The 12,562-nt window shown below is 38.8% G+C and overlaps 6 protein-coding genes across 6 annotated transcripts; 5 read left to right on the top strand and 1 right to left on the bottom strand.

Moving 5' to 3' along the window:
- The first annotated feature begins 322 nt into the window (after window positions 1-322).
- Window positions 323-1,485, top strand: LOC103342465 (uncharacterized). The gene has a single exon (XM_008246093.2). It carries the CDS (start codon window positions 534-536, stop codon window positions 1,188-1,190), a length of 657 nt encoding a protein of 218 aa, XP_008244315.2. The 5' UTR covers window positions 323-533; the 3' UTR covers window positions 1,191-1,485.
- A 662-nt stretch (window positions 1,486-2,147) lies between these two features.
- On the top strand, window positions 2,148-2,720 carry LOC103343358 (uncharacterized). Its single transcript, XM_008247025.1, has one exon. It carries the CDS (start codon window positions 2,148-2,150, stop codon window positions 2,718-2,720), a length of 573 nt encoding a protein of 190 aa, XP_008245247.1.
- Window positions 2,721-4,362: 1,642 nt separating this feature from the next.
- Window positions 4,363-4,875, top strand: LOC103343369 (uncharacterized). Its single transcript, XM_008247033.2, has one exon. It carries the CDS (start codon window positions 4,363-4,365, stop codon window positions 4,873-4,875), a length of 513 nt encoding a protein of 170 aa, XP_008245255.2.
- A 357-nt stretch (window positions 4,876-5,232) lies between these two features.
- Window positions 5,233-5,793, top strand: LOC103343375 (uncharacterized). The gene has a single exon (XM_008247039.2). It carries the CDS (start codon window positions 5,233-5,235, stop codon window positions 5,791-5,793), a length of 561 nt encoding a protein of 186 aa, XP_008245261.2.
- Window positions 5,794-6,714: 921 nt separating this feature from the next.
- LOC103342504 (uncharacterized) lies at window positions 6,715-7,803 on the top strand. Its single transcript, XM_008246142.3, has one exon. The coding sequence runs from the start codon at window positions 6,857-6,859 to the stop codon at window positions 7,466-7,468; it is 612 nt and encodes a 203-aa protein (XP_008244364.1). The 5' UTR covers window positions 6,715-6,856; the 3' UTR covers window positions 7,469-7,803.
- An 888-nt stretch (window positions 7,804-8,691) lies between these two features.
- LOC103342514 (uncharacterized) lies at window positions 8,692-10,524 on the bottom strand. The gene is made up of 2 exons (XM_008246153.2): window positions 10,373-10,524; window positions 8,692-9,767 (listed from the first exon to the last, which is right to left on the bottom strand). Exon 2 carries the CDS (start codon window positions 9,751-9,753, stop codon window positions 9,019-9,021), a length of 735 nt encoding a protein of 244 aa, XP_008244375.1. The 5' UTR covers window positions 9,754-9,767; window positions 10,373-10,524; the 3' UTR covers window positions 8,692-9,018.
- Window positions 10,525-12,562: the final 2,038 nt, after the last annotated feature.

Below are 12,562 nucleotides of genomic sequence, written 5' to 3'. Positions count from 1 at the left end.
AAAAAGATTTTGAATAAATATCTCCTACAAAATCCTCAAAACTTATAATATTTCATTTTTCTTTTCCTACGGCATCATACTTGTGTGAGAGAAATTCTTTTCTCTCTAATTTAGACTATCGCTTATATTAAAAAATATATATATTTCATTTCCTATTTTGATCCCCTAATGACTTTGAGCCCAAGGAAAGGCATTGTAAATTTTATTAAATTAAAATCACTTTCTTTCCACGATTTTATTTCTTCATCCCCTTTCAAATGTTCGTCATTCTAATCTTAGAAATATATTACATTATATTTAAAAGATTAGGCTAGGTGGCTCTATAAAGGGTCCCCAAAAGCCCCCATTGACACGTTTTGGAGCTACTGTGGCTCAACTCAAACCGCCAAATTGGTCAGCTCACGACTTAAGCATCCTCGCTCCAACACCAAAAGCTTCCATCTTTCTATATATATATTGGCAATCCAGAACCTTTACGATTCAGAAACTTGTCACAATAAATCTCTTTGGGGTTTCATACTTTCATTAGTGAGATGGAAGTGTCTTCATCGAAGGAAGAGGAAAGATCATTCAAAGCCTCGGGCGGCAGCGGCGGCGGCGTCGGCGGAGATCCTGGCCGCCAATCTCGGAAGTGCAGAAACATCTGCCTGGGGGTGACAGCTGTCGTTCTGGTCGCAACAGTCGTACTCGTGATCCTCTGCTTGACTGTGTTCAAAGCCAGGGACCCCGAAACGACAATCAATTCCGTCGTTTTGAAAGACCTCGACGTGGCGCTCGACCTTCCCCGACTCCGCGTGGACGTGAACTTGACGCTGGACGTGGATCTATCGGTGAAGAACCCGAACAAAGTGGGCTTCAAGTACAAAAACGGCAGCGCTTTGTTCAACTACAGAGGGGAGCTGGTGGGCCAGGCCCTAATCGGGTCGGGCGAGATGTCGGCGGACCAGACCAAGCCCATGAACGTGACGCTGACCATTATGGCGGACCGGTTCCTGGATAAATCGGAGCTCTTTTCGGACGTGGTGGCCGGTACTTTGCCTTTGACCACTTCGACCAAAGTATGGGGCAAAGTTGTCATTTTTGGAATTTTCAAGATTCATGTGATCTCCACCTCCTCCTGCGATTTCAGTATCAATGTGAGTAATAAGACAGTTGGAGAGCAGAAGTGCACACGCAAGACAAAGTTGTGATCTTTTTTCGTTTTTGCTTCTGGGATTTCTTATTTTCTGGATTTGCATATGGCTTGTCTGCTTGCGGGAAGTTAACTGACTGAAATGCCACTCACTGGTGACTGCTCTACTACAAGCCCTCATGTTGTGATGGGGTGACATATTTTGGTATCTTTAGTGCACTGGTTAAATATAAATTTTTTTCCTTTTTAATATGATTTTCAAATTTGAATTACTTGTAGACATCATTGATGTTGAGTTGTTTCTATCACCTTGTATTTAATAATGTTATATTACGAAATAGTTTATCGGAGTATGTTATGTTGTCGTACTATTAATTGAATTAGAACGTCGATATTTCTAAATAAAATATTATTTTCTAGACTAGTGTTGTGAAAGAGTGTTCTGTAGAACATTTGAAAAACAATTGGTTCTGTCAATTTCAGTTGGATTTTCTGCTGATGGTACTGGTAAAACATTTTATCAATATTTCGTCTATCCAAAAACCTATCTGCCATTCCTGTAATTTCTACATGCTATGATAATTTGCTCAAACTTTGACCAAATTCTGAAGAACTAAGTGTGTGAAAGAATGAGACAATTTGCTCACAAAATACTGGTGAGAGCTGTGTGCCAGTTTATATTACTTTCCAAGTCTTCCTGCAAAGTACGAATCTATGTCCCAATTTGCTCTGTCTCTGTCCCTATCTGCATTGTGTTTCCCTTGAAGCAGGGAGTAAATTTCTTTAAGCATGCTGATACAAGATATAATTAAGCATGCTGTGATCAAGATACGGTTCGATTTGGGCAACTTAATGACCAAGAAAGGAAAGGGCACGCAGAAGTTAATTATGGAAGAGACCTGCTAGGCAAATGGGGCTATAAAAGATGTTCGAAGCATTGTATGTAAGCACACCATAGCCGCTGCAAAACACAGAAAGAACAAATCGCCTGGTGTTGTGTTGGAGAAGTAAAACAATGGAGGAAATGAGGGAGGAAGGGATTATGAAGAAACTAGGAAAGCCTGTACCCATCGCCACTGCGGTGGTTGGGGTTCTTGTGATCACAGCATTCATAATGACGGTGATCCTATCGGTTACAGTTTACAGAGGAAAGGACCCCATAACCATGGTGGATGGGGTGGTTTTAAGGGACCTGCACATTTCTCACAAAGTGCCTAAACTCACTGTAGATTTAAATCTCTCTGTGAAGAACCCCAACAAGGAGGCCTTCAGGCCCACCAAAGGCACTGCACTTTTGGTCTATAGGGGTGTGCCGATGGGCGAGGCTGTTATAGACACAGGAGAGATAGCCGCCGGCGCCACTAAATCCATGACTGTCACGCTCTCCATTATGCCTGAGCGTTTGCAGGGGAATCCTGAGTTTTATATGGAGGTGAAGGCGGGTATGGTGCCCTTCAACACTTACACCAAAATCTCCGGTAAAGTGAAGGTTTTCAACATGGTTAAGGTCAATTTGATCTCCACCGGCTTATGTGGTTTTGCTGTTGATGTCAAGAGCAAGACTGTTGGGGAGCCCAAGTGTTCATAGAACGCTAACTTATAATTCTTTTTCTTGCTCTGTGGGGTTACATGTTTAGTACTCTAATTTCTCAAGTTTTTTTTTCTTTTTATATGATTCAGAATCGGTTGTAATAATTAGGTTGTTTCTACCTTCTACGTATCAGATAAAGTTGCATTCTGGATTTGTTAATTTGTCCCTTTTTACTGAAAATAAGATTATATTTTTCACTCTAGTCTCTGCATTTTCACATCAAACACAACTTTTGCGCTTCCCTTCAATTCGGGCTTAAAATCCTTTAAGCATATGCATGCTGCAGAATTCAAGATATGTTGGATTTCAATAATTTAAAAGCAAATGGGGGACGAAGGACATGCAGAAGTTAAGGTAGACATACAAATCAAATTGGCTAAATCCTTCGATCTCCCATGCGATCATAGAGTCCACGTAAAATGCCACCGATGCACTGCTGCTGCATTGTGTTCCCTGAAGGAATGCTTTGGACACCCGCCGAACATATTGGCTCTGAATCCTCAAGAACCAGATGAGGAGTTCTTGCAGTCTGCAATGGAAGCAGATTTTAAATGTACATGTACAGTAGAGGAGCACTCGAAAGGTGCAGAAAATCTGACCGTTGATCAGACAATGGGGCTACTCAGTCTTGAATGGTGCTTAGAGATGGAACCTTCTAAAATTCACTTGAAAGACTGGACTGTGTGACTAATTAATCACAATTTTCAGCATCTTGAATTACTCGATATTGAGCTGTTTCTATAACCTTTTGTATCTAATAATGTTATATCGTCGTTTGTTATGTTGTCATACTATCAATTAGAACCGTAAAACATTAATATTATTTTTGAAATAAATGTTAATTTCGAGACTACTCTTGTGAACGAATATTCTGACAGAGAAATACGGTTGTTTATCTTGCAAACCTTGTAGATCAAACAATTGAACCAGAAATACACTAAGACTTCTCAACGATACTACTTTTGTGGAAGTTGGCCTGTATATTTTCAATCAATGTTCTGGATACTCTATACTTCAATTTAAGAAGAAAGAAAGCTCTTGTCATTTTCAGTTTGACTAAATTCTGAAAAGAACCAAGTGCGTGAAAGAATGAGACAATTTGCTCACAAAACACTTGTGAGAGTTTGAGAACCAGTGTATTTTAATTTGAAAGTCTTCCTGCAAAGTACAAATCTATGTCCAAATTTGCTCTGTCTCCCTTTTCTGTTTGGACCCTTAAAACAAACACCTTTTAGGGGTTAACAGCATATAGTGCATGGCATGCATTTGTTGCTTTCCATAGCAAATAAGACCACAATTTTCCCTCTCTGCGTTATGCTTCCCTTCAAGCTGGGCCTTAAACTTGTTTCAGCATGCTGGTACACGATATAAATTTTAAGCATGCTGTAATCAAGATACGGTTCGATTTGAGCAACTTAATGACAAAGAAAGAAAGGGCATGCATAAGTTAATTAAGGAAGAGGGCAAATTTGAGGCTATAAAAGATGTTCAGAGCATGGTATGCAAGTACACCATAGCCGCTGCAAAACACAGCAAGAACAAATCACCTGGTATATTGTGTTGGAGAAGTTAAACAATGGAAGAAACGAGGGGGGAAGGTATCATGAAGAAACTAGGAGGAAAGCCCCAATACATCGCCATGGCGATGGCCGCAGGTCTTGTGATTTCAGTAGCACTTATAATGGGGATCCTATCGTTGACAGTGTACAGAGGAAAGGACCCCATAACCATGCTGAATGGGGTGGTCTTAAGGGACCTGCAAATTTCTCAGGATGTGCCTAAACTCACTGTGGATTTGAATCTCTCTTTGAAGAACCCCAACAAGTATGCCTTCACGCCCACCAAAAGCACTGCATACTTGCTCTATAGGGGTGTTATGGTCGGCGAGGCGGTCATAGAAGTCAGGGAGATAGCCCCAGGCGCCACTAAATCCATGACCGTCACGCTCACCATTTTGGCTGAGCGTATGCAGGGGAACCCCGTCATTCATATGGACGTGGCAGGGGGTATGGTGCCCTTCAACACTTACACCAAAATCTCCGGCAAAGTGAAGGTTTTCCACGTGGTTGGTGTCCCTGTGATCTCCACCGGCTTATGTGGTTTCGATATCGATGTCAAGAGCAAGACTATTGGGGACCCCAAGTGCGCATAGAGCAACTTATGATCTTTTCTTGCTCTATAGGGTTAAATAAATCTTTTAATTACATACATGTTTGGTGCTATAATTTCTCAAGTATTTTTCTTTTGATATGACTTGGAATTAAGTTGTAGTATTGAGTATCTAATAAATATACATATATTTTTCACTCTAGTCTCTGCATTTTCACATCAAACACAACTTTTACGCTTTCCATCTATTACGGCTTATAATTCTTTAAGCGTGTTTGAATAATTTAATAGCAAACTGGGGAGGAAGGGCATGCAGAAGTTAAGGAAGACATGCGAGGTAAATGATAGAAATTAAGCATTTAAAGCTACCTTCTTCAACAAGGAAGTAACTAGAAAAAAGATGGTCCGGCTCACAGTCATCTGTCCGGCAGTGACCTCTGTTCTTATGCTCATATCGATTATATTGCTGCTTCTATCCATGACAGTGTACAAGAAAATGACCCCCATAACCACGGTGGACATCGTGGCCTTAAGAGACATCGACACGTCACGTAATGTGCCCGAAATCAGCGTGGATGTGAACATGTCTGTGATGAACCCCAATGGTGTGGCCTTCAAGTACACCCACAGCACAGTGCTCTTGGTTTACAGGGGTGTGGTGGTGGGTGAGGCTCTTATAAAAGCAGGAGTGATATCAAAGGCTGCCACCAAAACCGCAAATGTAATGCTCGCTAGTAATTTAGCTGATCGTTTGCAGGGAGAATCGGAGCTGATTATGATTCATTCGGACATGTTGGCTGGTACATTGCCCTTCAACATTCAAATCAAATTCTCTGGCAGATTGTTTTCTCTTCTCAAAATCTTCAAGTTTCATGCCGACGCGGTCTCTACCAGCTCATGCCAATTTGATATCAATGTTTGTAGCAAGACTGTTCGAGAGAAGCATTGCACAAATGAATAAAGATTCTGAATTTTTTTTGTCTTTTAGGCATTGGTATTGTTTCTTTGCTGCTTAAACAAGTTACAAGGGAAAATTCTAACACAAAAACATTATTAAAAAAACAAAAAGTGAAAGCATCCCATTCCAAACCAACGCCCCAAAGTAACACCAAACTTGTGTCATATGGCAATTTTCATACGCAACAAAGTTTTATTAGACTGGTTTCATTTTGGTTTTGTTGTTTGCAATTTGCTCATCAAATTAATTATGTGAATTGTGATGTTTTCTGAGTTTAGAATTTGAGACTCATCGAAGCTCCCAAAAGTCCACATTGCTTAGGTGCCCTTCCCCAAAAGTCTTACTTCGCTTACGTGATCTCTCTCTCTCTACACACATGCATATGCGTAGTGTGCATGTTGTCGTTTTTCAAACCAAACAATGGGAGACCATACTATTTCCACCCTCGTTGCATTGGCACGTCAACCGGCCACAATCTTGACCCTTCTCTTTAAACCCGCCTTAAAGCTTGCAAGTATATGATGCTGTCAATACGAACACCGCTGGATTTGAGGAAGACATGCAAGCAAATTAGTGAAGTTATATTATATATATATATATATATAAGCGATGAGTCTAAATTACTCTAATTTACAGAAAGGAGATTCGAATCAGACAAATTAGAGAAGTTAAGCAAATAATCATCTGTTATACCAAATCTCATCACGGGCGGGGATATGTGACAAACTAGCATAACAGAAAAATTGGTTTGCTATTGGAAACAAAAAGGAAAAAAGAAAAAGAATAGCCGGTGGGGAAGCAATTAAAAGGCGGTGACCCGAGGAAAGCTGAGTTAGTTGTTTGCTGGCCGTTGGATTGGAGGGGGGGGTTGGGGGCGCGCATTAAAATCAAGTCCCAATCCCCAACCACCTACAATTTTAATTGGAAGAAGAACCCAAAACCGATCTAAATACAAACCCCTCTGCAACTCACTCTTCCTCTGTTACCTCTTCATCTTTGTCTCTCTTTCTCAAGTCTTCAACAAACTTACTTCAAATTTATCAAACACCTTTGTTCAATCAAAACCATGACAGAAAACAGCGACCACCTCACCAAACCCAACAAGAGAAAGCGCTCCTGTCTCATTGCAATTGGGGTTGTCCTCTTCTTAATCCTGCTGCTCTTCATCATTGCCTTGATCTTGGCCTTAACTGTGTTCAAGACCAGACAACCAATAACCCAGATCCTGTCTGCATCTGTCGACGGCGTGGCTCCTCGTGTCTCATTCCCCGCCGTTCAGATTGAGCTCAACATCACTCTCGACCTCATGATCCTTGTGGAGAACAGAAACCACGCCAGCTTCAAGCATGGCACTGGCAAGACTTTTCTTCTGTACCAAGGCAACCAGGTAGGTGATGCTGACTTGTACCCAGGTTTTATCCCATCGAGGGGCAACTCCACGCTGCCGTGCCGCCTTACGCTGCAGGCGGACCGGCTGGTGAACAACATGAGCAACTTGATCAGTGATCTGCTTGGTGGTGAGTTTGTGCTGGAAACACGTACGAGGATCCCGGGCAGGGTTACCTTCCTGGGGTTCATCAAGAAGCATGCTGTGGCTGTATCTGAGTGCCAATTGACCATTGGTTTTCCTGACATGAAGGTGAAGAGGCAAGTTTGTAAAAGCAAGGCCAAGTTGTGATTGTGAGTTTTATTGGAGAAGAATACTGCTTGCTTCTCAATGATTCGTGAGAAGGTGCAGATTCCAGTAAACCCAAAGAATGGCACGTAAATTATGCATTTTTATGCTACCATGGAGGAAAAAGAAGCAAACTTTTCAGATTGTGATCAGCTTGAGCTAGGATGATGCACAGAGTTAAAGTTAGGACGAACTTAAACCCAGGTTATTTAGAATTTTGTGAAGCTTTTTGCCTTTTTCTCTGTACTCTTTATTTTCTTTTGTTGAAACTTGGAGAAAGGGAACCAAACATAGATTTGATGCACGAAAATAAAATAAAATATATGGAAAAATTCGCATATGATGTCCAAAATCAGAGATCCTTGTTCATATATTTTATAGTTTATATTGATATGCCAGCATGGGTGACTTCACGGGCCTAACTGGTTTCTTGACACGCCAATCGCTGACAGAGCTTTCTAAGCCTACCCACCAAACCCAACATCATCAAAACAGCCCGTGAACTTTTTGCCCACAACCTGAGAAGCTTGTGCTGAGAGCATGCTGTTTTAACTTTTAAAACAGAAAGGGAAGGGGAACAAAAGCAAACAGCTTCTGAACCCCGTTACATTATAACATCCAAACAAACAAATCACAGAGAGTCTACCAGAGCTGAATAAAATCCACAACTTTTCCTAAGAATGAAAGCAGAAAACAGAGACTCAGTGACATCTATCTCATTTCAAAGAAATTCATTCTCCAACAGGGATATACTCAAGATTCATGTGAAAACAAATGTCTTTGTCCATCCAATCGGGCACAAGACATCAGATTACACCCTAGCTTATCCATGTACATCAATACCGGCATCGACAATTTCATTCTTGCGGAGAAAATACAAGAACTAGAGATAAAGGGGTTAAACAAAACCAAGGACATAAACAGAGTAGCCTTGTTTATAGCTCGCTTGGTGCTGCTCAACGTATGGCTAGCATCCTAGATGGAAAACAAAGAACTCCCTGTTTCAGACTTCCTATAAACCAAGTTACCAAAAAACTACGAAGAAAATAGCTTCGTTCAATTAGTTTCCCAATTCTTATCATCCAACAAGACTCAAAGTTGAGCAATATACACATAGACAATCATTCCGGTCATCACATTATAGCCCCGAATCATAAAGCGCAGAGATTTCAGGCATACAAAATTTGATAAGACAGCTACTAAACACGAATATGTTCAGCACATGATTGATGAAGGAAGAAGTTCTATTTTATTTCTCCCTTTGTCTTACATTCTGAGTAAAAATTGAGGAGTACTAGCCAATGCTAAAATCAAAATGATGTCTTTTCCTGTGGTTGAAAATATAAATAAGGTCGACAACTACTGTACAATGCTAGCACTACTGTATAATCTAGGTCAGACAGAGAGAGACAGAGAGAGACAGAGAGACTGAGTTGATCCCTATGAAACATATAAGAGGGGCAGAAATGATAATTAGCAAATGATCAGCTGTTGGAAAGAAGTACCCGAATTCTAGCAAATTCACTGCATATAACCGCATGAGTCAGATGGTGCTAGAATTCAAGCTTTCTGATTAACCCCAAGTCAATGTTCCTTGATTTCCCTGATGGCCTCAAGGGCGCACCAGGACAAGATTCAGCTACTCCATTTAGAAGCGGTTCCGGGGGAGGTGTTTTGCAGTCATCAGAATCCCAACCTTTCCTTGAACATTCAGAAAAAACTCCCTCAGTTTGCTCGGATACAATAACTTTCAATAGATTTTCATACACCGCTTCAAACATTTCCTCATCCGAAATAGATTCTACATCAGTCCAAATCTCATCTTCTGAACTTTGGACAGGAGAATCAAAATTAAGCTGACGAGCAACCACACTTCTGTACTTACTGACAAATTTTTTACACCGGGGTGCCAATGCCAGGTCATCCCGACCGGGGGCAAAGGGATCGAAGACACCATCCACTGGTGTCCTAGGGCTGCTACCATCAGCACAATAACCAAATGGGTCATCCCCATTTCTGTTGGTGTTGGAACTGAGGCAGGTCACCATTGACGGTTTCTTTAAAAATGAGGGCGGAGATATGAAGTCAATGGTGAAATCCCCATTCTCTCTGTCTGCTTTAGGAGTAATAGGCCCCAGAGAAGCCATCCCATTTGCCATCAATTTCATTGGTGTCTCAGCGGCATCCTTATGAAGCCCCAAAGCACTAGCTCTATCCAATTTTTCCAAAGATTTCTGAGATGGTAGTTTGCATTGATCTAGTTCATTGATACAATCTCCAGAACCCATGGTGAGGGTAACAGCTGAAGAAGAACTTGATTAGTAAAAGAATAATTTGGCAGAAAAAGCATTATCTCATCTAGTTGTAATCATAATTGAAATACAGGGAGAAGATAGCAGCTGAAGATGGGAACTTGATCAGTAAAAGTAGAATTTGGCAGCAAATCATTATTTTAAGTAGATACTGAAAACAGAAATCAAATTCAGATAAAACCCATGTGAAATAGTTGAACCTGCATGAAAATTTGGTTGAAAATTAACAGAAATCGAAAGAGACAAAAAAAGGGCTTGGGGTGGAAAGGAAAATCAAAGTAGAAAACAAGACAAATAATAAAGAAGCAAATCTAAATAGATAACCCAGATGCCCTGAAGATGAGATATAACAATAACTACCTAAATGACAACAAAAGATTCGAACTTTGAATTAAAATATTCATAAAAGTTAAGGATTTTAATTCTCCCGGCAAAAGGCAGCAGGGGAAACCTGATTCAGGAAACTCAAAACCCTAAAACAACATAAATGAACAGATAACCTAAGAAATCGATCTCAGAGAGCAAACAAAGAAGAACCCATAACAGCAAAAGCAGAAAGAGCTTGAGACAGGGAAAAGCTGGAGACTTTGATTACCTGAGTGAGAGCAGAGTTGAAGAACAGTAGAAGCAGCCGCAGGCCGAAGGAGTTGGAAAGTGAATGGGGTTAGAGAGAGAGAGAGAGAGAGAGAGAGTTACTTTGTAAAGCTGCAAAATAGTGTTTGTAAATAGACTTTAACTCAGTCGCTGTCTTTGCTTTCGAGTTTGGCTCCAGTTTAATAGATCTGAGTGCTCCTCATGCGAATTTCTGGACCCACTTTCTCCGCAAACTCACCTCCTTTTTTTACTTTTTGGCGGTTTGCGCAACCCACTCGTTTAATATTCCTCCCAAAATTCTAATAATAAACATTAAACTCCTAAAAATGCATTAAAAAAACTAATTACACTCCCTACTTCCATCAATTCCCTTTTTATTTTATTTTTTATATCCACATTAATTTTTCTTTGTTCAAGTTTGATGTCGATATAATTGGATTTTCAACATTATTAGAGTTGTATTATGCATCATAATGCACTTCGTTCTCATAAAAAAAAATGTGTACATCATCTATAATTACTCTGTTTTGGAAAGAAAATTAATATAAATGGAAATAATTATTGGAGGGAAATACATAAGGAAATTTTTTTTTGGAGGCAAAAATATGGAGGGAACTATGTTTTGGAGGGAAAAATATGGCGCGAAATATGTTTTAGAGGGAATAAATACACAAATGGTAATGTGGGAATTTTGAGAAATATTAATAAGGAAAGAAAATTAAACCTTACCATAGGGGAGCAATCTTACCTTAATTTAGCTTTTTCCTCAAACTTATCATGAGGTTTAATTGCTCAATTGTTATGTTACCAATATAAGATAAGACATATTTGGAAACAGTATTGATACTACACAAACACTCTCAAACCTGATACATCACACGTTTTGTATGCTTTTATTTTGAAAAACTTTTTAATATGATTGTCACACCTGATCGAGAAATCAATTAATTCATTTACAATATGTATGTAAACAATATTATTCGAAGAATATTAATTTATAATTTGTATGTGAGATTATATTAGCTAACTAGCTTAGCCAGCGGCATTATGTTAACACACAACATACACATGAAAAAGATGGGAGATTGTTTGTTTTGTGATTAAAAGATGATTAACTCAACTGTAAATGTAATTGTAACCAAAAAAACCAACCAGAAAAAGAAAAAGTATGACCAGTGTGAGTCAACGATGCACCGCCTGAAAACAAATGGCAGAGCGTGTGAGGTGTAGGCATGGGTACGGGTCCAATCGCACGTGTCCTAAAGTGGGCCAATACACGGAACTCAGACCATACCCTTTCCCATAAATCTGCTGTTTCTTTGTCCACATATGATATGGCCCATAAATCCAAATTCAATGATATGTCGTGTTTTTTTTTCCTTTTTATTTTTTTGGATTTAGAATTGGAAAACCACCGACTGTTTATTTATTTATTTATTATTATAATTATCTATATATATAAAATAAAAGGCAGATAATTGTGAAATATTCAAAATACCAGAAAATGTCATTAGTTAATTAAAATATTAAGAATTAAAATTATTAATTAAATGAAAATAATATGATAAATTCACTTTTTTTCATATAAACAAAATCAGATAATATGTCATACTTTTATATAACATAACTACCCATATTATCTTTTTTTAATTCTAAAAATAAAATAAAAAATAAAACCAATTGGCATATACGAGCATGTGCCAAGGAGCTAGTATGTATATATAGTAGAAGTAGAGAATAATAAAACATTCAAAATACTAAAATGCTATTGGTTAATTCAAATATTAAGAATTAAAATTATTAATTAAATGAAGATAATATAATAAATTCACTTTTTTCATACTAATACAATTAAAATTAAAACAAAATCAAATAATATGTATTACTTTTATAGAACATAATTACTCATGTTATTTTTTTAAATTCTAAAAATAAAATAATAAAAATAATAAAAAAATTAATTCGCACATGCATGAGCATCTACCAAGGGACTTGTTTATTTATAATGATTTTGTTTTTGTTGGGTCAACGACGACTGACTTGTAGTTGGAGTATTAGTTAGGCGGTTGGAAATGCAAACAACGGGCAAATGCAAAATCAATTTTTTAAAACTAATTTAAACAAACAAATTAACAGGAAATTAACAACGACAGACTTTCAACGCCCACCAAACGCGCACCCTCCCCTGTTA

Source organism: Prunus mume, linkage group LG1, assembly GCF_029339155.1.
Source record: "Prunus mume cultivar Tortuosa linkage group LG1, ASM2933915v1, whole genome shotgun sequence".
NCBI classification, from domain to species: Eukaryota; Viridiplantae; Streptophyta; class Magnoliopsida; order Rosales; family Rosaceae; genus Prunus; species Prunus mume.
This window is presented reverse-complemented; position numbering and strand designations above follow the sequence as displayed.

What these genes read in the sequence shown, in the direction of transcription:
- LOC103343369 (XM_008247033.2), top strand. Translation starts at nt 4,363, where the DNA reads ATGGCGATGGCCGCAGGTCTTGTGATTTCAGTAGCACTTATAATGGGG.
- LOC103342514 (XM_008246153.2), bottom strand. Translation starts at nt 9,753, where the DNA reads ATGGGTTCTGGAGATTGTATCAATGAACTAGATCAATGCAAACTACCA.
- LOC103343375 (XM_008247039.2), top strand. Translation starts at nt 5,233, where the DNA reads ATGGTCCGGCTCACAGTCATCTGTCCGGCAGTGACCTCTGTTCTTATG.
- LOC103342465 (XM_008246093.2), top strand. Translation starts at nt 534, where the DNA reads ATGGAAGTGTCTTCATCGAAGGAAGAGGAAAGATCATTCAAAGCCTCG.
- LOC103343358 (XM_008247025.1), top strand. Translation starts at nt 2,148, where the DNA reads ATGGAGGAAATGAGGGAGGAAGGGATTATGAAGAAACTAGGAAAGCCT.
- LOC103342504 (XM_008246142.3), top strand. Translation starts at nt 6,857, where the DNA reads ATGACAGAAAACAGCGACCACCTCACCAAACCCAACAAGAGAAAGCGC.